Raw genomic sequence first — 27,601 nt, 5'->3', positions numbered from 1 at the left:
AGTTGTTCTTTTCCTCTCATGGCGTTGAGGGTGGGACTTGGGAGGCATTTATGTGAAATGATACATTTCTGAACGTCTCAGCAGAGAAACTGAACTTTTTTTTTTTTGGTGAAGTCATTTACTATTATAAAGCTGACCGACAAACAAGCAAACGTGGCTAAATCACAGTGCCGCCTGAGCAAAATTAAACAGTGCAATGCAATGCTTAACAGAACGTGGCTGTAGATAGTCCTGGTCTCAGTAAATCAACCTGCATGGAAACACCACATCCATCACGGGGCTGCAGTGTAGTTGATACGAAGATGTCTGGAAAGCACTCCAGAGCCCTTCGAAGGTCCACGATCGAGGTACTGTTAGGAACGAGTAGTGAAAGAGCTGGAAGGTAATGAGCGGTCTTCTCCCTGGTACAAAAATCAAGTGGTGATGAAGTAGAGATTGCCTGGGAAGAGAGTATGGCTCCCATGGCCTCACCTGTCTGTGGTCCCAGACACCTGGGGCTGTGAACGTGGTGGGGAGAGCCACAGTACACACACACAGACACACGAGCACACACTGCTGAGTCATTCCATTAGAGCAGAAAACGCCGGGGACACCAAGTCAGGAAGCCTGAAGCTGTGTGGCCCTAGGCAAGATGCTTAACTTGGTGTTTCAGTTTCCACATCAGTAAAATAGACAAAGTAACACTGACATCAAAGGGTTATGAAGATTATATAGAATAACAAGTAGAAAAGTGGCTGGTATGGAGTGCATACTCATCTAGATTTTTCGTTGGTGATGATATCAAGCCTTAATGGGTCAAAACTGATAAGGACCCGGGTTCGGTTCCTGGTGCCTGCCCATGCAAAGAAAAAAGAAAAACTGGTATGTAGCAGGCCCTTTCAGGACCCTGGGAGTCACCCGGGTGAAGGCCAGGTCAGGAGGTAGTTCTGTTGAGATCTCCGCACCCTGCAGCCAGGCCCTCCATGAGGCAAGCAGACTTTGTGACATCCGATGTCCCCACTGAATTTCAGCATCATTTGAGAAGACTGGGAAAACATTTCTTCAAGTTCTCTCCATCTTTCAAGGCCCAGTCAGTAATACCCCCTCTTGAATGCTTCTCCTCCTCTGAACTATTCATTCACTCGACAGATATGTATTAAGTACCTACTGTGTACCTCACACTAGGGCCCCAGCTGGGTACCAGACAGACCTCTCCTCCTGAGGCTTAAGAGCAATGGGGGAGACACGCTCACGGCCTCCTCATTTCAGTTATGGGTAGTGCTGAGAAGGAAAACGTGCAAGCGAGGGGCCTAAACCGGACTTGGTGGGGGTTGGGGTGGCCATCAGGAAGGCATCAAGGAAGTGACTGGAAACGAGATCAAAAGGCCGGTTAGGCTTCACCAGCAAAAAGGTGGGAAGGTAGAATAGAGAAGTCCTCTTTCTCTGAGAGAGGTGAGGCCCAGGCCCCTTAGGAGGAAGAGGATGGCGTCCATCAGGTCTTCTAGGGAAGTGGGGAGGGTATAAAACTGTCGTTGCTGAGTCTGAGGCAGAGGAGCCTAAGCCTGGAGACACAGTGGGATGGCCAGAGTGGATGGCCTGCTATGGTTGGTGACAGTTCACGTACCGTTAAATAAAAATTTCCAGCATTGTGATGTTTCTCGGGAGATGTTCAGCTGTTTCAGTGACAGGGGAAAGTAGACAGGTGGCATGTCCATTCCAGAGTTAAGGTTTTGCTTTAAGCCATTCTTGACTTGCTTTTTTTTTTTTTTACACCCCATTCCCCCTATTATTTATTTTCTTTTCTTTTCTTTTTTTTTTTTTCTTGTCTGTCCATATACTGGATAAAAGAAGTGTCAGTCACAAGGTTTTCACAATCCCACAGTCACACCTTAAAAGCTCTATAGTTCTTAGTCATCTTTAAGAATCAAGGTTATTGGACTACAGCTCAACAGTTTCAGGTATTTCCCTCTAGCTACTCCAGTGCACCAAGAACTGAAAGGAGATATCTATACACTATGTAAGAATACCGCCAGAATGACCTCATGACTCTATTTGAATTCTCTCAGTCACTAAAACTTTGTTTCATTTCTCCTCCCCCTTTTAGTCAAGAAAGCTTGATTACTCCCATGATGCCAGGGCCAGGCTTGTCTCCTGGAGTCCGGTCCCATGTTTCCAGGGAGATTTACACCCCTGGGATTCATGTCCCATGTAGGGGGGAGGGCAGTGAGCTCACCTTTGGAGTTGGCTTTTGGCTTTTGAATTGTTTGCTTAATGGACTCATCTCTTTCATTCTCATCTCCCTTACCACATGAATTGTGAATTAAATTTGCACTTGAGAACTGGCTTGGGAACCAGCTCACCATTCTTCCTACAAGAACATGGGTTCAATAAAATAGTTTTTGCTTGGCTTCTATATTCCACTTTATGTAGAAGCTGGGGATGCAGAGGGAAGTGAGACGGGATACATCCCTGTTCTCAGTGTGCTTTTAAATTAGAGCAGATAAACAGGCCAGGCAGAAAAAAAGAACCTAGAGTCCAAATGGCACACTTTTCGGAAATGTCCCATTAAGACTAGCCGGTGCAAAATGAAGTCCCTTTACCTGTGCTTCTCAGCCAGTCTTGGTAGAACATACTGTGTGACACTAAATGAAATGTATGTCGAGCTTCTGTCCTGCAGCTGTGCAATAAACACTTCCATCAGGGCCACACGGTTTCTGTTTCTCCCTCTGTCTATTAAATAAAAATATTTAATTTTTTAAAAAAATATTAAAATAAAAATAAAAAAAAAAAGAACCTTGGAAATTGGTTTTCAAATCCAGGAATCTGAGGGAAAGTAGTCATTTCTTATCCATCAAAGTCATTTCATACCCATCAAAGTTGCTTGTCTTCTGGCTTTTCTGAAGGCAAAAACAAAATGGAGAAGCTCTGATAAACAATAAGCTTTATCACCTCTGTCATGTAAATTAGATGTATTTTTAAAGAGAAGTGATAACTACACATACCCCTCACCACCTCCAGTAGACCAGTAGGTTTGCTATGTGAGAAGACACAGGTTATGCCAACACACTGCCCTGCAGGTTTGTGGCTGACTCTTAGGAGGCATACCTGGCTCTTTCTCCCTTTAGGGGCAGGTCTTGCCTTTGACCACAATGTCAAGTTTCATCTGGTAACGTTAAGACTCTCCAGGGTTGTTTTTCTAATGCTCACAAGTGATGTGCTTCTCTCAGGCGGCTGCGGAAAGAAGCGTGAAGGCCCTACTCGGTGGTGACATTACAAAATGATTCAGAAACCTATAGAAGAAAACCTAACCTTGGAGCCCTTTACCTGCTTCTGCTCTTTGGGTGACTCCAGGAGAGCTTTGTAACCAGCTAATCTAGGAACTTTTGTACCTTATCAGGATGGTACAATAAGCATTGTCTGGGTGATTCTCCTCCGTGTTTACAACATACCCCCCCCCCGGCCAGCTGCCCTTTCCTAACAGAGTTCAGTCTCACAGTCTTGTTTAGATCGGGAGTACCTTTAAACTGAGGAGAAATCTCCCTGAATTTAAGCTTAAAACTCTTTCAGGAGGTTTGAGAGTTCTGTCGAGAGGTTCGCACCGACTTGCCTGTGAATTCACCAGCCTGGCTCTCAGGACAGGGGCCCCGGAGAGGATTTGGCTCCACAGACATTGTTGATTTGTTTGGTTAATATTTACCATGTAAAGGGTTGTCTTACCACGTAGTTCCCACACCCATAATGACCAGGAAGGAGGAATTCCCACTGAGGCAGGTCGTTGCCCTCCTAATTCGCCTGCCATCGAGGCAGTGAGCGAGGTGGTTTTTATTATGCTTAATTATGGGTGGACTAAGACAGCTGTAAAATGGTAATGAGTATCATCACTAATCCAGAGCTGCTTCAAAGGAATCGCAGTGTCTGCTTCTTTAATCTCACTGGCCATCCCAACTCCACCAAATTACTATTTACAGAAATTTCCCCCATCAGAGCATCTACCTGTTTAAGGGTGTTGGGCTGAAGAAATAGCTGCCGTTTGGTGTGATCCTTTCATTAGTTTCATCTGGGTTTTGTTTTTCTTTCCCTCTGGAATTGATTTTCGAGGCTGATAGTCTAATCTAAGGAAGACAATTAAAATGCCAAGATAAGGCACAAACAGCAGTTGAATGGAGTAACTCTCCTTCCTGAGCCTACTGATTGGGGCAGCGAATAGAACTATACCGCCACCTTGTGGTTTGAAGTGGCACATGCTTTTAAAGTTAAAGGCGTTTTTCTAATGATTTGAATCACTTATTGATTAAAATTGTGACATGAAGGCATATAAAAGGATAATTAAGAGGTTACAGGACGTTTAGTCCAAAATATCCAGACCAAATTCTGAAAGATCCCCAATGGAAGTCCTGTAATGTCAAGCTCTGACTTTTCTCAGGGTTAAATGACAAATTCCCAAGGCAGTCCAAAATTATATAGAATTTGAAGGTCGGGAGAAAGTAGCACCCTTAATTTGATAGTAATATTATACATTTTAATTAAAATGAACTCTCAGTACATGACTTTACATCAGTGCAACCAATAATGAAACCTATTCTAAAACAAAAACAATTCATGTACAACTATTGAACTCTATCTGCTATTAGACTAATATTATCTTCTGTGACTCATATTTGTGGATCATTAGGGTACCAGAATAAATGCCAGTTGACTAATAATAAAAATATATAGCCCTGTTTGGCCCTGTGTTGAACAATTCATCTGACCACAGAATATATTTAATTTTTTTTTTCCTTTTAACACGTGCAGGCATCAGGAATCAAACCCGGGTCTCCAGCATGGCAGGCAAGAATTCTGCCACTGAGCCATATATTTAAATATTTTAAGAAATCATATTCCATACTTGAATGTAAGTTTTTTGGGTAAGGCCGGAATAGGATTGAGAGAAAGGTTTAACTGGCCCCATGAAAAGAATCGTGTGAGCCACCCTCCCCCAACCCTCCATCGTTCATATATTTCCACTGGTACAGATTAATTTGGGATGTTCAGAAAATATTTTTTTATAGGAATGAGCAGAAAATAGGGTGGTCCTCATCGGCCGGTAACAGTATCACGTGACACAGGCGCTTTGGATTATTTTTTTCCAAACAGAGCCTCGTGAGTAAAAGGGACACAGTATATGGTCCAGAAAACTACACAGTTGCAGCAGATGCCCTTTCTTTTCGGGATAACTTTTTACCTCCTAGACTCTATGCCTTGTCTCCTCTTATTTTCTTCCTTTGTCTCCAATCCCAAGAAAAGCCTTCTAGCCATGGGGAAGGATATGGCTCAAAATAGACTAAATGAAGCCCCCCAAACACTGCGCTTAAGTGTGTCAAACAAGCATGAGAGCTTTCAGCCTTGCTGGGAGGAAGGTCCCCTGTGGTTCTGGAAAGGTCCCAGGCCATCCGCACAAGCACCCACCTCATCCCAGCCAGGAAGGAAGAGTTTGGAAGCCACACACGTGCATACACACACCTGGCAGGGAAGGTCCTGTTCTGGCCCAAATGCACATGAGCTGCAGAAATTTCAGGAGCTGGCTAAAGAAGAAGAAATGGGTAAGAGAGTTATGGAAATAGTAAGTCCAGAAGGAGAAAGAGCAAGAGAGATTTTCTCTAAAACAGGAATAATCGCACCCACGAGGTCTGGAAGTGACTCGCGTGTCAACCCCACACCCTGCCAGGGCCCTAAAGGGCGCTCAGGAAGGAGATCAGGGATGTGGCTACTGCTCACGCCAGCCCCGCCACTGCGACCTGGGTTGCTACAAGGCCCGCTGTAGAATTGGGCTTAAAGGTTTCCAAGGCTGGAAGCTGCCCCAACAATTGGAGCGCTTTGTCCATAGGGATTACAATGTATCTGACTCAGAAAAATGTCCCAGATGATCATTCTTTTCATTGTGAGGTTTTTGTTCACAGTGAGAACTTTTGGAAAAAAGTATTTCTTTCATTAGCCTTTCAGAAAATTCTAGTTGAAGGGGAGTGAGCCAGCAGTTTTGACACCTTTTCTCTGAGTTATATCCTTTATTTAGTAATTTGCCATAATCCCCTCTTCTTGTCTCTCCCTGCTGTCCCGGTAAGCTGGACACCCCACCTATTTCGTTATAGTCCTTCAACTTTTCCCTGTTGAGCAAGAGAGAAAAGAGAAGAGGAACATGTACAGAAATGGAAAGAGGTGGTGGGGACCCCATGCTGGCCTGCTGGGTGGTCTCTAAGCTTTGGAATAATTCATACAGCAAACTATGTTCTCAGAACCTAGCACATTATAAATAGGCATTGACTAAATCTCTTGTGTGCGTGAGTGCAGGAATGAATGAATGAACAAATGCCTATACAAGGGAGATATTGTGCTTCCTAAAATGGCTTATGCTGTGTACCTGTATTTTCAGTTTTTTATTTCATACATTTTCATAGGTCACTCTGAATTCACTGCTTGCCTAAATGTATTTTAATTACTTCTTGTCTTGCCAATTTGTAGTCTAAGTTTAAAGTGAATCATTCTTTCCATCAACAAATTATGAGGGAAGCAGTAGTTATTTTCATTCAGTTGTTGCTGACGAGGGGCCAATATGAAAAAGTAATTTGACCCTTCATTACTGTAAAGCTACCCAAAAGAAAAGAACACATCACCAAGCACAGGAAGAAAGCAGTTCTATATTACACAGGAAGCTGTGCAATTATATAATTTTAGACCATTAAAAGAAAGTGTTCACGGTGATTCAAGGACCTGAGGAAAGCAATCTGCTTCCTCTAGGATTTTCTCTGGATACATTGTGAAGTTTCATTTTCTTCAGCTTTTCATTCGTCTTCCACCTTGAGTATTTGAACACATGTGATAGTGTTTCACCTGGAGAAAATGTGGTCCTGTTGAACTGCCTTTGCTGAAAAGGCTTTTTCATTCTCTCCCATGTCTCAGGCCGCCTCGTGCTGGCAGAAAGCAGATGCGCGCTTCGGGTGGCTAAAGGTGCCGCAGCTCTGTCAGTGAAGCAAATGGAAATGTAAACGCTGACAGTCTTTTTAAAGAAAAATATTGTTTTGAGTTCTGACTTGTTATCACCAGCCACAAATACTTACTTGCTCACTTTATTCATAAAACAAGAGATTAAGCAAAGGCTTTTCCTTTTAAATGAGAATGTTCTGGAATTGAGCAAAGCAACATGCTTTCTAAACAAGGCTTCTCGGATGACAAATAACTTAAACAATTGGATATACTGCTTATTTTAAAAAACCTTTCTCTCTCAAAATAGTTCAGTAAAGAAGTTGGACCCCTCTCTTTTAGAAGCATTACGGTTGGAACAGGGAACCGAAGGACCCAGAGAGCAAGAGCCTCAGCTGGAGGCTTTGGAGTCAACCACAGCTGGACTCACTTCCCACCGCTGACCAACCCTTACCCTTTAGGGAAATGCCTCAGCTCCCCTGCGATTCGGCCTCCTTGTCTGGAAAATGGGGCTGAACAGTGCCCTCTTCACGGGCACTGGTGGTGATCAAAACAGGAAAGCACCTAACAGAGCCTCTGGAACACACACACACACACACAGAGATTGCTGTCTCATGATTAGTTTTTAGCTGCTTAGAAATGGGTTTTATTTACTGCTGGGTGATTTACTTTTCATTCATTCATTTGAAAGTATATTTATTGGGTCCTCACAGAGACATAGTGAAAGTTGGCCCGGGAAAGAAACAGCCACGTGCTTAGACTAGATAAATACTTATGCAGGTTGTATAAAGACATTCCATTTCATCAGTTGCACTGACTCTCTACCTTCTTGGAAAGAAAAGCGAATTGAGGGTGGGGCGACAGAGGGGGCAGATGGTGAAGTGCATTTTTGCAAAAACTGTACAATAATGCTTTCTACTGTTCAGATTTAAAAAAAATAACATCGAATCCAAGTAAGCATGTATTTACTGCGATGGAGTAATTGGAATCTTACATTATTTAGAGACATTAAGACTCCATCATAAAAAACATATCATAAATAACAATAGTGCATCCATTGCTTCACCTGCTGCACTGGGCCCCCGTATGTTCCCACTTTCCATCTCCCAGGGGAGGGAAACAGAGGAGAGGACAGAGGGGGGCATGCCAGTGCTGGGTTTCAGACAGGGCCCTGAGCCCTGGCCCCCACCCTGCATTAACCCTCCCCGGCTCTGCTCAGAGCCCTTTCTTCTGGCATGAATCTAATGACAAGGTCCTGGAGCTGGACGGGAGACAGAATTTCAAAAAGCACTGGTCTCTCTGCAGGAGGCCGCAGCCCTGCTGGCCGGATGATGTCCGCCCCTCTGGAGCTCTGACTGCCCCGCCCGGGGTGCTGCCCGCCCCCGCCATGGGCCCCGCCGGCGGCGTGTTGAGCGGGCAGGTGCAGGTGGCCCTGTGGGGGAGCCTGGCCGCCGCCACGTTTCTCCTCATCACCTTCCTCATCTTCCTGTGCTCCGGCTGTGACAGGTGAGAGCCCGGGGTGGTCTGCTGGGGCCTTACAACAGACGTATCCCCTTCGGTACCCGGAGGCCCGCTCTAAAAAGCCCATTATACGTGGCAGCCCGCTACATAGAGCCTCACAGAGAGGTGGGTCCCAGGACTTACTGTTTATTACTTAAATGAAGACCTTTACTGTATTTCAACCCCCACCCCCAGCAATTGAAGAGCCCTTACATTTGAAACTTCCCTGGGTGAAATTGGGCTCTGCCGAGCACTTGTCAAATGTATATATATATATATATATAAAGACTCTTTGCTGCCACTCAGAAGTGACCGAGAATTTTTGTTGTTAATGTGGTTTTTTTGAGGGATCAATTTATTTGAAATTTGTGCTCAAGAACTGCCAGTTTCTTATGAAACAGATTCATTTTCCTAAAAAGAGAAGCCATATGAGACATCAGCACTGGTGTGTCTTCTTTGGGAATTATAATTATCTCTCTGTCTTATAAAATGATAGTTTCCCAAGAAAGACCTTTTTGCTCAGAGGAGAGCAGAGTTCTTTCAAGCAGGAGTGATGTGGGAGGTCTCAACCAGGAGGCTATGCACGGCCCCTCCAGGGGAGGACGCTGCCTGGAGGCCAGTGCACCCCAGCTGCAAGTCGGCCAGCCCTGCCCCAGCGCTGTCCTTAGTAACCTCAGCAGAGATTGGACATGTGTCACTTAGAAGTACGGATTGATCTCCATCAAGTGGGGAAAAGGCCAGATTATGAACCCGAATAGCTTCCTATTCCCTGCCCTCCACGGCCACCACGACAGAGTCTGACCGGCCAGGATGAGGCTGACTGAGGTGTGTCTGAGTGTCCACGTGCCTTGCCCGCCAGGCTGCGGCTGTAGTTCCTCCCTCCCCCAGCAGGGGTCACTCTTGCCTTATGTCCTAGGGAAGCACAGTCCCTGGTAGTCTGGCTTTCTTTAGACGGTCCTGAGTGAAAACAAGTTCTATTTTTACTCTGCTGACTTCTCCGTAGACTGGAAGTTCGCAGGACTCATCCTGAAAGCTTGTATTCTTCCCGATGTGCCAAAATGTGTATTTTCTTTATGACTGTTTTTTCAATTCTGTTGTCGTGTGTGACTTTGCAAAGTGAAGAGATGATACCATTTTCTAGTGGTTTCTAAAGAGAGAAAAAAGAAAATGTCCGTGTGTCCCAGTATTCTAGGTAGAAACAGTTTTCACACGGAACCTGCCTCGGTCCTCTGACTGTGGCCTTCTATTTTCTATGCCCGGAAGAAGGGCTGCTCAGGAGAGGTGGCACGGTGCCGGGGCTCGATCACCGACTGTGCATGGCGCCTGCAGATAAGTGATGGGATTTATGACATGCAGTAACTGTCCGTTTCTTCCTTCCCTTGGCAAAAATAACTTGGTTTTTAAAATGAGAGAGATTTACATTTTGGTGAGAAGTAGAATAGGAAAAGGTGATGTATGTTTAATCTTACATGATTTTTTGTTATTATAGCAATTTTTAAAATTTTCCCTTTCAGAGAGAAGAAGCCGAGGCAGCCCAGTGGGGACCACGAGAGCCTGATGAACGTGGTGAGTCTGTCTGTACGGGGGTTGTGTGTGTCTGTAAAGCACCAGCCGCTCATCCAAGTGGGTGCACATGCGCCTTCAACCTGAAGGGAGCAGGGGAAGACTGAGCCGCAGTCCTGCCTGAGCTGCGTCCTTGTCCCGTGCCTTCCCCCCACTAAGGTTTGAGGCCTATGCAGCCAGCCAGGGCTGGGGGCGTGTCTGGGGTGGGGGCAGAAAGATTCTTAGACAGCCCCGACCTACTCAGGGGAAGGAGTTGCCCCTGCCCACCTCCAGCTCGAGCCAGTTGTCAAGCCCCCCAGAATCAGGGACCCTAAAACACCCTAGGCCCGACCTTGGGGATTTCCCCTGGCCATTAGTACCTCACAGGGGTCCCGGCAGCCCCGAGAACCTCGGGCATCCATTCTGGTGAGAGTCCCATCCGGATTTGTCCTCTCTGACTTTGGTCTCCCCCCCTAAATGGCTGAGCAATTCCAAAAGCTTGGGGTGTGTCTGCTCCCTCTGATATTTACAGGGACTGGATTAAATGGGGCCTCTTGGAGCCCCAGGAGTGCTGTGACAGAGAAGATGCTTCCAGTTACAGACACTATCACTCAAGATCAGGCAAAACCCTGATTGGGGGAAAAGGGGTATGAAACAAAAACATGGATGAGTCAAATATAAACTGTGAGGTCTAATGTAACATACATGGCCAGCAGGAATGCTCAGAGCTCGCCCAGAGGCATCTCCAGCCCAGGCTGCCCTGCTGCAAGAGTGCAGGACTCTTCTGGCCCGAGCAGACAGGAAGTTGTGTGAACCCCCTTTCCTCTCAGAGCCCCAGGGGTTTCCTTGGCTCCCTCTCTGCCTGTAGACACACACCCCTGCTCTATCCTGGCTTCTCAGCACCCCTTCTCCCTGTATCCTTTTCCTCCCTCCATTCCAGTCTCTGGCCATCCTGGTCCCCACTTCTCTCCTGTTCCCAGTGCCTCTGTTCTGTCCCACCAATTGCCGCTATTGTAGCACCAGGAGGGAAGATGGGAGTGATGGGAAAGGAGAAGGGGGGGACCTTCCACTGCTGCAGATCCCAGGTCCCGTTCTTCAGCCCCCCTCCACTCTCCTCAGAGCCAGCTGGCAGGTGAGGTGGGGGCTGGGAGGGGGCTTCCCTCCCCTCCCTTGTCTTCTACCTGGGTGGGCTCCACCAGCAGAAGCATCCCCTGGGAGCTTGCTAGAAAGGCAGGTTCTGCTGGGGATGGGCCCAGCAAGCTGCAGTTTATCCAGCCTCCAGGCAATCTGATGCACACTGGGAGCACCACTGTTGCAGACCTTCGGTGCCTGCTCTTCTGCTCAAGGTCATTAGCAGCCCTGAGTGAAGCAGGAAAGGTCAGCAGCAACCCTGAGTGGGCTGGTGGATAAAAGGAAAGCCTTCTGTCCATGTTTTCTTCCTCATATTCCTCATCCTCAAATACTGTCACACACACAACCATGGTCTCGCTTATATCAGTGTGTGTGAGAAAGAGACCCAGCTCACAAGCATGGGCAGAGAGGCCATTACACACACACACACACACACACACACAGCTCTCTTAAGAACTTCTCAGCTCCTAAATCCTATACAACTTGCCAATTCCCCATCTTTGGGCAGAGAAGCCCTTGTAGTTTACTCTCCCCTCCTCACCCCTGATTCCAGCTCTGCTAAATCCCCCAGCCACACAGGAGCTACTAAGTCCTGGCCTAAAAAGCTGGCAGGTCCTGTACTCTGTGTCTGGAGCTTCAGGGGGAGGGAGGCTTGCTCCTGGCTTCTCAGTTTGGAACTTGAGGGCATTTTCTCATAGAAGCTACGTATAGAAACGGCAGACAGCACCTAGATTATGATCAGTAATTTCAGGTGGATGCGTAAATTATACTGTCATCAACCCCTGCTGGGAGCCTTCCTCCCCTCCCCACCAAGGTCCTCTCTGCCCACTTTTAACATTATTTCTGTGCAATTTAGCACAAGCATCTCAAGTTGCTGGCAACCTGACACAATGACCCACATCCCAGGTGCACGCATCAAATACGAGATGCATCGCATTGAAATAACCGGCTGCCAGGAAGATTTTGGATCATGACAGCATGAGCTGTTTGCTGGCGATTATTATTTGGAATGTGGTTCCCGAACAGGAGTCAAGAGAATTTGTGACGCCAACCAGCCAAGGATCCTGGGCCTTGTACTCACAAACTTGCCGGGTGGGACCTGGCCCCCGGGCCGCGCAGGCGGGCGCTCTGTGTGGCTGGGGCCGAGCGTGCCATCGGCAGCGGCTCAGGCTAGGCCTGGGCTTCTGCATCCTCACCTCGGGGCCTTTCATGGTTTGCAACAAAGAGTGGGCAGCGCTGACTTGATAAAGAACCAAGCTTGGTGTTCAGGGCCAACAGAGTTGTACTGATTTATGAATTGCCTCGCTTTAGTGTGAAAGGGAAGTTGAACACAGGAGCTGCCGACTTGCTTTCTGAGCACACACACGGGTTAGCTACAGCTAACCTGGAATGTATTCCCATTCTAGCCCAGCAGAAAATATACCCTCAACGCCACTCTTCCCTCCACACATCCGAATTTGTTGGCTTGTGAGAATGAGAAAGGTTTGGTAAGTGGCTTCTTAGCATATGATTGAAGCCAGAGATTTGACTGGTTATAAAATAGTCTCTGTAATCAGTGACCAGATTTAGATCCATTCCCTTCATATGACCAAAGATATACTTTCCAGCATTTTTCGTGTCACAGGACACCTTTAGAAAGATAACATTTTTACCACCTACAGTGCAAGGACGAGGTTGTCCTCTGGCCAGCCCTGGGGGCTCCAGTCCCCTCCCCACCTTGAACAAAGGGGACTGATAGCTCATGACCCGCCTGTAGCCCATCTGTAGATCCCCAGGTGGGAAGCTCCACTGCGGGGAAGGCTTTGGAGAGTCACAGGGACTCTTAACTCGCTAGGACAGGTCTTTGTCCAGTAGAACTTTCTGCGATGAGAGAAGTGATCTTGCCTGCACTGTCCGGTAGGTTAACCACTTGTGGCCGTTGAGCGCTTGAAATGTGACCTTTACAACTTTAAATTTTATTTCACTTACTTTAAACCTAAAGAGCCACGTGTGTCAATAGACTTACCATATTAGCACAGCTCTAAGACCATCCTGATGAATTGAATCACATTTTAAGGGTCCTACAGCTCTTATGGATTGAGTCGATTTCATTTTTGTTGTTTTAATTTTTTTTTTTTTGGAAGATGCCACAGATACTTTGCTCTGCCATGTCTAGTCTCTTAGCTGTCTTATGTGTTTGTTTTTGTAGCCTTCAGAAAAGGAGATGTTCAGCCGTTCCGTTACCAGCCTCGCGACAGACGCTCCTGCCAGCAGTGAACAGACTGGGGCGTTCACCAACGGTGACAGTAAGTGCTTCAACAATTCCAGCTTTCCGTGCAGGCCTCAGCACCTAAGGAAGTTACTGGGTTTCAAAAAGTGTCTCCAAAACTAGGAAGTGTGTTCCTGCTCACAATTTTTTTTTCTTGTTACTGTTTTTTTTGTTGTTGCTTTTTTTTAATCAAGAAATCTTCACACACAGTCCATACCTGGTGTACAATCAGTGGTTCGTAATATCACGTAGTTGTGCATTCATCATCATGATCAGTTTTTAGAACATTTGCATCACTCCAGAAAAAGAAACAAAAAGAAAAAACTCATACTTCCCATACACTTTACACCTCCCTCTCATTGACTGCTAGTATTTCAGTCTACCCAATTTTTTACCTTTATCCCCCCCATTATTTTTTTTCCTTCTTTTTTTTATTCATCTGTCCATACCCTGGATAAAAGGAGCATCAGACACAGGTTTTCACAATTACACAGTCACATTGTAAAAGCTATATCGTTATACAACCCTCTTCAAGAATCAAAGCTACTGGAACACTGTTCAGCAGTTTCAGATATTTCCCTCCAGCCACTCCAATACACCATGAACTGAAAAAGGATATCTATATAATACGTAAGAATAACCCCCAGGATAACCTCTCGACTCTGTTTGAAATCTCTCAGCCACTGAAACTTTAAATTGTCTCATATAAAGTTACACTGTCTCTCTTCCCCATTTTTGTCAAGAAGGGTTTCTCCATCCCTTGATGCTGGGTCCCGGCTCATCCTGGGAGATTTACCCTCCTGGGAGTCATGTCCCATGTGAATTCACCTGCTGATTTGCCTTAGACAGAGAGGCCACATCTGCCTGCTCACTTTTAGTGTTACTAACCAGTTTAGCAAAAGTAATCTTATTTAGATAAAAACATAGCGAGCATTTATTAGTAACTGCGATAGCTAACATTTATTGATTGGCTTCCATGTGCCAGGCATTGCTCTAAGTATTACATGTACACCAATTCACTTATCCTAACAACAACCCTGTCAGGTGGCTGTTATTACTATACACTGTTTGCCAGTGAGGAAGCTGGCGCACAGGGAGCATGTTAGTTTCTTACTTATGTAGTAAGTTACCACAAACCTAGGGACTTGAAACCACTTAAATTTATTTTCTTACAATTCAGGAGGTCAGAAGTCCAGAACGGGTCTTGGTGGGCTAAAGTTGAGTTGTCAGCAGGGCTGCATTCCTTTTGACACTCCAGGGGGGCATTCGTTTCCTTGTCTTTTCCAGCTTCTGAAAGCCACCTATATTCTTGTCATGGCCCCTTCCTCCATCTGCAAAGCCAGCCATATAACGTCTTCAAATCTCTTTCTAACTCTCCTGCTTCCCTCTTCCACATATAAAGGCCCTTGTGATTACATCAGGTCCACCCAGATAATCCAGGATAATCTCCCCATCTCTAGGTCAGCTGATTAGAACCCTCATTCCATCTATAACCATAATTCCCATTTGCCTTAGGAAGTAACCTATGCACAGGTGCCAGGGATTAGGACATAGATGTCCTTGGGGGACCACTGTTCTGCCTGCCACAGAGAGGTTAAGTAACTCTGCAGAGACCACACAGCCAGTGAGTTGAGCCTGAGGCCCAAGCGTGCACCCCAAGTCACTCTTCATTCTGTATTTGATGCACAGTAGGCTCTCATTGACAAGGGTGCACTACAGTTTACAGTCTGTAAAGCACTTGCACCTGAGATCATACTAGTCCCCCTTCCCCATTTTCTGGTAAGGAAATTGAGAGGAATTGGCATTAACACCTGAGTCCTCAGACCTCAGTGTCCTTTGCCCACCTTCAACAAAGGAGTCGAACAGAAGGGCAGGACATCCCCCGCCTCTGTGGCGATTCCGAATTTGAAATACCGCTGGTGGGGGTGTGAAGTTCAGAAGGGTTGAGTGATCCATTATCATTTTTCAAAGTTTCCCTCAAAGACACTATTTCTAATCTCCCGTTACTGAGACACAGTAATGTAATAACTTGCTCACCACCAGGTCAGCTCCCGAAGGACAGGCGCCTTGTCTGTTCTGTTAATGATGTATCTCTAGCCCCTCACACCGTCCCTTGCATATGGGAAGACAGTCAAATATCTGATAAAGGTGTGACCGGCTGACTTCACACGATAACATTTCTGTGGCGGGCCAAGGATTATACATTTGGATTTTCTAACTTGAGGTGGGAACACTGCGGGGTAGGGACAGAAGAACAGGCAACATGAAAGGGAGCCCTTACAGGGCACGTGGGTCTACAGTCCTTTTCTGGTTTGGTTGAAGGGCACATTGTTTGCCCAGTTGTTCCTAGCACGTATGTCCAACAAAAGTGACTTCTGAAAGGGGACGCCTACCAACAAGTGCCCCAAACAGGTGGAGGCCAGTAGAGCCAAGATGAGTGGCCACCATGCGTGTCCCCTTTCTTGGTGCCCAGACTCGCCCATCACTTCCAGCCTCCGGCCACACTGGACACTTTACCTACGAGGGGTCTCATCAGGAGTAACAGTAAGGAATTAAAGCAACAGTGAACCAAATTTATAGCCAAGGTAATTTATTAAATGTTGTCTTGGAAAGATGTCATAAATGGCTTGGGTTTAAACTGTGACTGAAATAAGAATATCACCTGACAGTCATACATCTATAATTTGCAACCTAGAATCAAATGAAAGTTGAGCATCTTTATGTAACCTGACTTTACATGATCTGATTCACTGTAATAATTGTTTGCAGGACACCCTTTCTCTACTTTTAACACTTCTGCTGTTTCAGTTCTTTCAGAAGACAGCTCTATGACCTGCATGCAACATTACGAGGAAGTACAGACCTCAGCTTCGGATCTCTTGGACTCCCAGGACAGCACGGGGAAGCCTCCAAAATGCCATCAGAGTCGGGAGTTGCCCAGAATTCCTCCGAATAGTGCAGTGGACACAATGCTGAATACAAGAAGTGTGGACGGGGAGCAGGGTCTGGGGATGGAAGGACCCTACGAAGTGCTCAAGGACAGCAACTCCCAAGAAAATATGGTGGAGGACTGCTTGTATGAAACCGTGAAAGAGATTAAGGAGGTGGGGGCAGCTGCCAACCTGGAGAAAGGCCCGAGCGGCAAGTCCAAATCGACCACTACCTTGAAAGGGCTTCCCGAGCCCCAGACCCAGGGCAAAGCAGAGTTCGCTGAATATGCTTCTGTGGACAGGAATAAAAAGTCTCGTCAAAGTGTTAATACGGAGAATGTTCTTGGAAATTCCTGTGATCCAGAAGAGGAGGCCCCACCACCGGTCCCCATGAAACTTCTGGATGAGAATGAAAACCTCCAGGATAAGGAAGAGAGCAAGACGAGAGAAGATGGAGCCACAGAGGGAACCAGTGAAACCAACAAGGTGGGCTGTAGCATTATTGTGTCACATGCTTCTGTCATAATTAGGAACCTAATCCTGGGCCTTTCCTTGCACATCATTCTGGGAAATACATACAAACACTCTCAAGTTTGTTGAATGATGAAAGCTGTTTTCGTGTAAGCTGTGTTTGACTTGTTCCCCCTTCAAGTAATAAAATAGTGAAAGCTCATGTTTATAAAATATTTCTCTCTCAGCACCTTGCTTGGATATTTTCCAATTTTTGCATCATGTCCAATTAGGACCAACTATTATTTTCTTCATTTTAAAGACAAATGGACTCACCCATTTGGCTTCTTTCTGCTTCTTGCTATGTCAAGCAGGGTCGTGACTTTTACCTTTCCAGGATCCCAGAAATGAAAGCATAGGATCAGGGCCAGGGTGAACCAAGTAACGGTTATATCTGAGTACATGTACTTTGTATAAATCAAGTGAGAGATCTTATTTTGCAACAATACCTAAACAATGACCTGGAACTCTGAAATGTAGATATTCCACAAAGTTCTAAAATGTATTAATGATCCACATGCCTTCTTGTTGTTTTCAGATAACTTGATATATGAGACACAATAGATTGAACATCACGTTTTGGCCTGAGGCACAGGAAGGATGAAATGACCATTCAAAGAAATGGATAAAAACTGCAGGCAGAGCAGGAATGGGGGAAGGTTGGGCGCTCAGGGCTGGACACGTGTAGTTTGAGGTATTGGACATCTGCACCTGGATTGATGAGCGGGGTTAAGAGAAAAGGCCTGGGCTGGATGTGTACATTTGGAAGTCATAAGCAGATATGTGGCTTTTAATGCAATGAGTTTAAATGAGATCATTGAATGAGTGAGTACAAATAGGGACTTTAGAAGAGATCCAAGGACAGAGATAGAGGGTGAAGGGGAGAAGGAACCACCAAAGGAGACTAAAGCTGGATAGGATGCAAGAAAAGATGTGCCCTGGGGACCAAGGGAAGAAGGTCTTCAGGGAGAGAGGATGTGCCAGACACAACTGACAGGTCAGGAAAATGAGGACTGAGGATTGACTGTCACCATAGGGACATGGCAGTCACTACTGACCTTGACCAGAGCAAATTTACGGGAGTGGTGGAGGCAGATGCTTGACTGAAATGGGTTTGGAGAGAGAGAGAGAGAGCGTAGGAGGAGAAACATTTGAGTGATTCTTTTAGACAAGTCTTTTAAGAAGTTTTGTCATTAAGGCATAAAGAAATAGGTGGAACTGGAAGTGGGGTTATTTTTTTTTTAAGCTGGAAGAAATAATATTCACCAGTAGGTATGAAGAGACAAATCTAGTGCATGGAAGAAAGGGATCATTTTAAAGAGAAGTATGAAGACTTTATCTGTGGTAACAGGGAGTAAGGAAGATACACGAATGCAGACATCAGTGGGGGGTGAGTGTGGAGAGGCCTTCGTGCAGAATACTGTCATGTGCAACACCTAACTGGGTGCTACAACCCAAGCCAAGTTGGCACAAAAGACTTAAACCACCCTTATAGAAAACCTTGTTTGATGTTTTATATGATTCTGATATGATAAGACTTTGAAGAGTGAAATAATATGTTTCTCAGGGCCACATTTAATTTAAATATATTCAGAGGAAAGGTGGTTCTCACCTAAAGCAACAGTAGACCCTGCTGGGGCTTCCTTCCACCAATGCATGTCCAGGACTGACCTCGAAAGGTAGACTTGCAGCGCCCATTAAAAAATGGTAGGCAAATGGATAAATTTACTGCTTCGGGCTATGTTAATTGTATTTAGCAAGTAGTTCTGCACTGAACTGTGCAGTCAAGAGAAAACCAATTTAGGACTTTTATGCTAAAATTTTCACTACCAACATTTCATCTGTCCTTTTGTGACTACAAAAAACTAGTGTTGACTTCATCTTTCTCCGTCTAGGTGTTTATTATCTGACTCATGAATTGTGTCAAGCATTGGATTTTTATTTTGCAAAATAAGTTTTCCTCATAATACTACAGAGCCTGTTCCACATTGACTTTCTGTTTTTATCCCAAATCACTGCGTTTGCCTTAAGTTCACTTTTGTCCACATTTGAGCTGTCCCCATGAGTTTCAACTTCATGTTCAATCTGCTGGGTCCCATCAAAACGTGGACCTCCAACACCATACATGATGGCCCCGTCCACAGACATAAAGACCATCTTTGGATGGAGGTCGCTGCTTTCAACAAACCAGTGTCCTCTTTCCAAACCCAGAGTCTTATAGACATCGTTAAGAGCCACCGTGTTAGCATTTAACTCAAGGTATGTTGGTCTGTCTTCTGTTTGCTAACCATCCACAGCCATGCTGTGTTCTTTCATACCCTGTGCTTAAATTTGACTTAGAAAAAAACTCTTCTGATTTCCTGGGGTCATCCTTCTTCAGCCTACCAAGAGGAATGGATCCAGTGTGTCCTATCACATGTATACCACATTCACCACATAAGTTGACCAGAGTTACACATGGGGTTTATTTTCCTGAAAGAGAACCCTGTGTGTTTTTACTTGTTAGAGCAAATCTAACAAATTCTTCCCTGTGACCCAACTTTCTAAAATTCTCTTTTTAGGACAGTGAACAGTTAAACTGACAACTTATTTCTGGTCTCTGCTAAGCTAGACCAAAAATAAACGGGCACAAAAACCCCTTGCCACCAGAGACAGGGTAGATAGGGTATAAGTTTATAGGAAGGGTTTGCCAAAAGAAGAATCTTTGAGGAAGTCTGAAAATGTGTGTTTGGGTTTTCCGTTTTGTTTTGTTTTCATTTGGGAAAGTTTAAATAAAGCCTTATTTCACAGAATAAATTTATTGGATTGGGGGGCGAGGAGCGGGGCCTTTCAGTCCTGACAGAAGTATGACTTTTGCCTTCTTCCGTGACAACTTCAGAACCAGATTTCCTCTACAAAGGGAACTGGGCATGTTTCGTGATTCCAGTTTCACCCAGCTCCAGTCTCCATCAGTTGACAGTCGGGTTTCCAGGAAATTGAGGACTTACTTGTCTTATCGAATATTTTTACCCGGTTCATGCTATAAGAAACTCTGCCACTCAGCATGTTACCCTTCACAGTAATCATATTTCACAATGTATGAGTTATTTCTCCATTATCTTTGAAATTTGCTAGATGACTTAAGGAGCTTCCTGATGACTGAAGCCACATGTAGAAATGTGAAATTTAGATCTCTGATAAGGAAATGCTGTGCTTGTTATTATCAGTCCTTCATTGATGATCAGTCCTTCAGTGACTAAGTGATTAAGAATTGAAACAGTAGCCTAAAGAATCATTTGACCTATTTGTACCTATAGAGTCAAATACGAAATTAGATGACCTTTCTTTAGGACACTAGGTATCCAAGAAAATCACATAACAGATTTTTATAACTTTTTATTTCTTTTTATTTCAAGGGTACTTCCCATAATTTTTTGTAGTTACATTGCAAACATGTAAAAAATCATTTGAAACATTTTAATAGCCAGTTGTGTCACAACATATTCAAAACAAAGGTTCAACGATTGACTTCAAACTACTTTCCTTCGGTTTGTGTTTGTTCTAACAGAGATTTAGTTCCTTGTCGTACAAGTCCCGGGAAGAAGACCCGACTCTTACAGAAGAAGAGGTAAGTTTTGTCTCTTTATAAATAACCAGAAAGCTCCTGGAATACAGAATAGAGCTTTTCTTCTTGGACAAATGGCACTGTAATTTTACTCTTTGAAGAAAGCTAAATTACTCTCAAGGATATATTTGGAGGTTAAGGTGCGGGTATGTTGGCTTTAAGATGGCTCAGAGACCGACTGGCAGGTGGTGAGACAAGGACAGGATATGCAGGCCAGCGAAGTAAAAGAAACTGAGTTAGAGGATCAAAAAAAAGGAAGGGGGGGGGAGGCGAGGGGAGAAAATGGGGATGAGGAAAGAGAAATGTAAGTATGGGAGCTTGAGTCAGCAGCCAGGAAGACCCCATTAAAAGGAAATAAATAATGAATGAGGAAATTGGGATTGGTAGTTCTAGGAAAGTTGATTCAGCCTGGCAGACAGAGGAAAAAGGGCTTAGTGAGGAATTTTGGAACCAGAGAGCAAGTAACCTCAGGAAGTACAATTCCAGGGTGGAGCTAGGGTCACACACAGCAGCCAGCAAGAAAGGATTATATATTCCCAAGCACCAAGATTAAAACTCCCCTCACCGAACCTTCAGAAAAACATTAAAATTGTTAAAGCCAAGATGTTCATCGTCATGTCAAGCTAGGCTCAGACACAGAGCTAACACCCTAATTTATGTAGCTGCCCATAGCTTCCATTTGGAATTCCTAGAAGAGTGAATTTTGTATCTGAACAAAAACGATGTGCATATGTGGGTATACAGTCTCCTGCATGGGATTCGGAGTAGAGTATGAAGACAGGCTCCAGCCCTTAGGCACAAGCCAAAGTCTGGAGAGCAGCCTTGACCGCTGTTTCCTCACTGTCCTCAGCCCGAGTCCATCACCAAGCCGCTTAATTCCAGCTCCAGCTGTTCCTTCTCACCCACCCACCTCTCTCCAGCTCCACTGTGCCCCCCCCCCCTTGCCACCCCTCACCAGCCACAGCCCCAGCCTGCTCCAGGGTCTTAACCTATATACAAAATGGAAATAACAGTTGTACAAGACAAAGATTCAAAAGGAGTATTAGAAGACATGAGGTTTTTTTTTAAAGCAGAAATATGTTTTGACACCCTCTGCACACTGGGTTTATGCCTAGAGACAGTATTAAGTTGCAAGTAAATGAAAGAGCCTATAATTTAAAAAAATATATAAAGGCCAAGAAGACCCAAGAATACTTCCCAGGAAAGGGGAGCATAAATGGCAGGGACCAGAGGGAAGACAGTCAAAGAGAGAACAGATACAGTCCTAAGGGGCCAAGTCTCATTTTTACAAACTAGTTAAAGGTGTGTTTGTCCTCCTCAAAGGTGAGGGATAAATATCTCATATGCTGGTTCCTCTTATCACTGTCATCCATAATTTATGCCGTTATCTCCACGGTTTTGGCTTGGACTGTCTTTTAAAACGAGTTCATATATTTGCTACTCACTAAGAAAAGCGGTGGGTTTTTTGAATTCTTCCTAAATTCAAAGGAATTATATTACAGTTTTTCTATTTTGACAGTAATTTTTCAATTAAAACCTTTAAGGCGAGAAAGTTAATTTACTATTCATTAGAATGGTCAGATCAACTAAGCAAGGGTTTTCCAAAGATGATTTCTATGACTCTAAATCCTTGGATTGTCGTGTACTAGCAAAACCGAGTCATTAGAGGGTCGGGAAATGTTCTCATGCAAATGACCAGTTAACTTGCAGCGGGCTTGTTTTAAGAAGCTTCTGAGGCCAGCTGGAAACTTCACCCACAGTATGTTAGATATGTGAAAGCAGGAAAGTGTCCCTCGGTGCTTGGGAAGCCAAGCATCTGTCAGGAAGCATGTGCGTTTATTTTCAGGGTGTTTGAATGAATTAATCACTATAGCAAAAATACACACAGGTGCTGGAGGATATTTGTACTTACTTCCAACCATGATTTCTAACAATAAACATCATACCTTCCCCAAACTCAAACAGTGCTCACATGCAATCTATTGTTACCAAAGAAAATTAGATGTCTTGATATTAGAGGCTGGAGGGATATATATAAGAGATTGAGTATGTGTCCTCAGCCTCTCTTAAGTGGTCTCCAAATTTCATTTTTTAGTTGGCTTGTTGCAAACAAAAACAAATAGCCCCATCAAAGGAAACTTAAGCCCAGTCTACAAAACGTCTATTTACCAGTAACCTTTTATGTTTACAAATAACCATTTATTGTAAAATAAAAGAAACAGTATTCTTACAGATATATGTACCAAGCAGAATACCATTTGGATGCAGGAAGAATTGAATAGTCCAATTCAGGAGTTCGCACACTTTAGTAAATATCAGAATCTGCTCATGGGCTTGTGAAAGCACAGATTTCTGAGCCCCATCACCGAAATTTCTGATTCAGCGGTCTAGGGGTGGGGCCCGAGAATTGACATTTCTCACAAATTCCCAGACCCTGCTGGTGAGGATCCAGGGCCCACACTTTGCGAATCGTGTGGTCCTGGGGCTTCTTGAGCCACCCAGACCTTAAAGGAACCCACTTTCCATGCAATTATACCAATACGACTGTTCTAATGAATAAAGTCATATAAATGTAAAGCAGTTATATAGTTGAAGATAAAATATATATAACCTAACTGTGCTGATATACTCCAGGATTATTATCTGGAGTATAATCTTTAAGAACACATCTTAAAGGAACACACCCATGCTCACACATACTCGTAAGTGTAAGTACCTGGCTTGTTACTGAAAAGGAGGAGGGGGAGGTCCCAGCTTGAAACGTGCTTCTGCAGTTCATCCTTTGCCTTCTAGATCTCAGCCATGTACTCATCCGTGAATAAGTCAGGACAGCCCCTTAAAGTGCCAGAGTCCACCTATACCTGCATTCAAGATGGAGCCCCTCAGAGGTCGCCCTCTTCCTGTAATGATCTCTATGCTACTGTAAAAGACTTTGAGAAAACTGCGAACGGTATCGGCACACCTCCACCAGCAGGGAGAGCCGGAGAGGTGCTGGAGCCGGATTACGAAGCAATACAGACTCTGAACAGAGAGGAAGAAAAGGCCACCCTGGAGGCCAACGGGCACCGTGGCCTCTTCCCAAAGGAGAATGACTATGAGAGCATTGGGGACTTGCAGCAATGCCGAGAGATCACCAGGCTCTAGCAACCAGGAAGACAGAACTCCAGGTGTGACACCCCATCAGCCGTTTGGGAACCTTTCTTCTGTGGAAGAGGAGAAGTGGTTTTTCTCTGTACTCTGTACGCTGCTTGAGGAAACAGAAGGCCATTGCAGTTGCCATGACTGTTTCCCCCATTTCTGAAACAGAACATGTACACCTGGCTGCCCGTGGGACATGGACACCCAACACATCTCCCTCGTGCGTCCTCACCCTCCCAAAAGAACCAGCCCATCAGCAGTGTCACCTGTCAGGAAAACCAAGATGGAAGGAAGGACTGTACTCCTCGAAACCGCTACACCATCTGCCTAAATCCCGCCCTTCCAAGAGCCAGGTTTTTTCTTTTCTTTCTTCCCCTGTGGCTGTCTGCTTTAACATGTTTCGCTTTGCCCCACCACATCCCCAGAAACCTTCCAGCGTGTGTGGTTCATTCCAAGACAATTCTTCTACCAGGTTTGTATTTTGCCTTCAACCTGGGCCTGTTGGGATGGCGAGAAACTGGGACTGCTGGCCACTCCTCACCAAAGACGTGTTCATCTCAGCATCAGGCATCCGAGCCCTGCAGCTGAATAGGACTGGGGGTGTCCCCTGAGTCTCCCGGCTCTTTGTTCCTTCTCATTTTGGCACTCTGCAGTTAGCAGCCTCTCCTCAAAGTACTCAAGGTCAATTTTCAATGCCTTTTTTTTTCTACTCAATGCATTTCCCCTACCTTGCCCCCTCACCCAGTATTTTAAAACTCTCCAGAGCTTTGTCCAGTATTTTCAATGAGTTTTTTGGTAATTGTTTTAGCCCAAACTCATTCCTTCAGAACAGAGAGCCTTCGTCTTTGTTGGAGCACAGACCATTGCTGGGAAGGCAGCCACTGCATCCCTCTGAGGAGCTGTGGATATGGAATGTGTGTTTCCAGAAAGATCTCTATGGCTCGTGCTACAGGGTGGCTACAGTGCTATCCTAAGGTAATCTATATAAGATTAAAATGTAAACATTTATTTTTGTTATATAAATTTATATGGTGTTTTCTGTTTAATGCCTAATTTCTAGAAAAGTGCCAGAAGAAATGTAAATTAACTTTCAATTTTATGTACAATGATTTATACTCTCATTTTGAAGACAACATAAAGCACATAAGCTAGATATTTACAGGAGTTATTATCTTTTTCCTACCAAGTGTTTAAAATAGCGAGGGTTTTAAAGACTCCATTTTTCCAATGGTACTTGGAGCTACTGGTCAAAATAATCTAGATCAATGGATAAATAAATGGAATATAAATAATCGTGAAATATTTGAAAGTGTAAAAATGGAAAGAAAAACAAAATATGACTAAGGAAGACTATGGAATATGAGCCCTTTAAAGTTATCACAATTCCATTAAAGTCCAGTTGCATTTTAAGAAGGCAATGAACTCTGTCATCCAGTGCTCACAAATGCAAATTGCCTATTAGGTTTTTTTCTTCATTATACAAAATCAGTTGCTGAAAAAGACTCAAGATTATGAGGTCAGTTTAGTTTTGAATTTAATTCTCTTTAACTTTTTAAGGCCAGCATTGGAAAAGTTGTTTTATTCTTCATTAAAAACAAAACAAAACTGAGTTGAAGTGCCATTGTGATGTTTGGGGTACACGGGGACTTTTTCCTCCATTGATAAAGAAGAAAAGTGAGGCAACTATTCTATACTGCTGTGACTTTTCAGATTTATTAATCTTGCTATTTTCACTTATGACAAAGAATGCAGTTGGGAGGATGAAGCATCTTAAACTGTAGAGACCAGTTTATTGGCATGTTTATCCATCCCTTGCCTTCATGATTTGATTTTGTGACTGCTCCATACGTACATTTCTGAAATTGTAAAGTTAGCTTTGTTGGGATAAACCAGTTGGTTGTTGGTATTTCTCAAACAGTGTATACTGGTCTCTCTCACAACGATGTCATGTGCATAAGCATAATTGTCTTTGATTAGAATATTATAGCAGAATACCCTTGGATTAGAAAGAATTTTCTCAAGAAGGCATGAGGCCCTTGCTCTCTGAATCCAGTTCCTTCGTAAGCGTTGTTTTCCCTGGTGATTGCCATTGCTAAGTATTAATGAGCCCGACCCAACAACTTCTCATGTCATGCGGTCCCTTTAGCACATGGTAACAGTCATGCTACACCCTGTCCCTAGCATTGTGCATGCTACAGTAAATATCCTTTATGGGTACCTTAGAACTCAAGGTTTTATTGTATTCCATAATGTCTTTCTTATCACCAGAAAAGTAGGTTTGCTCTATGAGATGTAAAACTATTTCTAGAGAAAGGAACTCATGTAAATAGTCACGTCGTTTGGAAACTCCATTATCAGAATTTCCTCCCAGAAGTTCTTAAATATAGATTGTGCATAAAATAGGTACTGAAATATCTCTTAATTTGTGATATCAAATAATAAACTCCCCACCTCACCCCCACCTCCCCACCCCTGGTACAAATATAGGAGAATAAACTATAGCACAGTCGAGAGAAAGGGAGTATATTGTAGGAAATGGACTTTGCTCGTCAGGCCACTGGGTACTTTATTGAATTATATTTATTGGTGTCACTGTTTTGATGTTATATAATACATCTTTTCATAAATTCTATCACATTTATTTCCTCTGTTGAAAGCCTTTGCTTATATCTTTGAGTTGAAGAAATCATATGGCTTTTTAAAAAAATAAACTTCATTTTGACCTAAATCTACATTAAATGTATGAAAGGTAATTATATAAAAAAAGAATATACCTTTAAAATTGAATTTTGATATTAATTTTATGTATTCATTTATAATAACCTTGGTTATGTGAAATTAAACAAAGAAAAACAAATTTACATAATTTTTTGCTTACAAATCAGAATTATAACTTCTCTTGCCTGAAAGTAAGATCTTCATTTTTATTGAGATATTTTGAAATTTAGAAGCACTTTTCATGTTCCTTCTTGTATTTTTCAAATATGGTTGGGATAAAAGTATAACATGTTTTATGTGAAATGTTTGAAAAATGTTAGATTCCAGAAGAAATTAACTTTTGCAAATATGTTAGCTATATTTTTCCATTCCTGGACTAAATTGCATTATTAGTGTTAAAACTTTTGATGGTACCACTGTTCTTTGTGGGGGGAAAAGCTAGTTACTGATTTACTGCCTTCACGATTCAAGAGTTGCTTTTGACTACCAGATTAACAAGAGAGCTAAATTTTAACCTCAGGGTGCCACTTTATCTGTTTCTCTTATTTGATTTTTCATTTTTCTAATTTTCATGTTTCTAATTTTCATTCTAATTAGGGTGTTTACTTTAACCAGTTTTATATATATATATTTTTATATGGTTGGCTCTGACATGGTTCTGATTAAATAGGATATATTCAAGTATATATTTTGAATAGTCATCCTACTAGTATGATAAACTTTTGTTTTAAAAGCAGAATTAGGAGAAACAGTTCTCCAATAATTTTCATTTGGTAACAACAGGAAACCTTTTTTGAGTTGTCCTCACACAATACATTTTTCTAATTAATATATTCAGATTTTAAACTAGTGTCCATAATTCTCTCAGCTAAAAAATTAGTGATATTTTATATATTTTATAAAAGTTTTATTTTACATGTGACTTTCTATGTATTCAACCTGAAAACAGGAGTTGTAAACATGTGAATGTACTTTTCCCACTGATATTTGAGAGATTTGGCTAAAGTAACCATGAGCCAGACTGGAGCTAAGTCAGGATACTTGCTTGCCCCCACCCAACCCCCACCCCCCCACCCCCCACAGCCATAGCAGGGACCGGTTACCATGTGGTGGCATTTTATTTCCTTTCCTTTAGAAATCACAACCTTTACACACAGAACCAATAGGGAGTAATGTAGTGTGATCTTCAAAAAACTGACCTGAGATGATAACACGGCTATCATTTCAGAGCTTCAGTTCAAGACTGAATTAGGATTTTGTAAATGAGCAAGTGACTTTTTTCCCAATGCACCTTATAATGGGTAACGTGAGGTAGCGTAATCTAATGGTACCGTTCTTCTGAAA

At 43.6% G+C, this 27,601-nt stretch overlaps 1 protein-coding gene across 3 annotated transcripts in view; it reads left to right on the top strand.

Moving 5' to 3' along the window:
- PAG1 (phosphoprotein membrane anchor with glycosphingolipid microdomains 1) overlaps window positions 1–27,330 on the top strand; it is a 156,862-nt gene extending 129,532 nt beyond the window's left edge. For all 3 annotated transcript variants that reach the window (XM_077167080.1, XM_077167078.1, XM_077167079.1), the window contains 6 exons: window positions 8,242–8,442; window positions 9,951–10,002; window positions 13,298–13,394; window positions 16,166–16,773; window positions 20,345–20,404; window positions 23,195–27,330. In XM_077167080.1, coding sequence (XP_077023195.1) covers window positions 8,324–8,442; window positions 9,951–10,002; window positions 13,298–13,394; window positions 16,166–16,773; window positions 20,345–20,404; window positions 23,195–23,545 — 1,287 coding nt within the window. In that variant the 5' untranslated portion in view covers window positions 8,242–8,323 and the 3' untranslated portion in view covers window positions 23,546–27,330. The remainder of the gene's footprint in view (window positions 1–8,241; window positions 8,443–9,950; window positions 10,003–13,297; window positions 13,395–16,165; window positions 16,774–20,344; window positions 20,405–23,194) is intronic.
- Window positions 27,331–27,601: the final 271 nt, after the last annotated feature.

Source organism: Tamandua tetradactyla, chromosome 6, assembly GCF_023851605.1.
Source record: "Tamandua tetradactyla isolate mTamTet1 chromosome 6, mTamTet1.pri, whole genome shotgun sequence".
Lineage (NCBI taxonomy): Eukaryota > Metazoa > Chordata > Mammalia > Pilosa > Myrmecophagidae > Tamandua > Tamandua tetradactyla.
The sequence above is the reverse complement of the archived record's forward strand: the minus strand, read 5'-3'. Positions and strand labels throughout refer to the sequence as shown.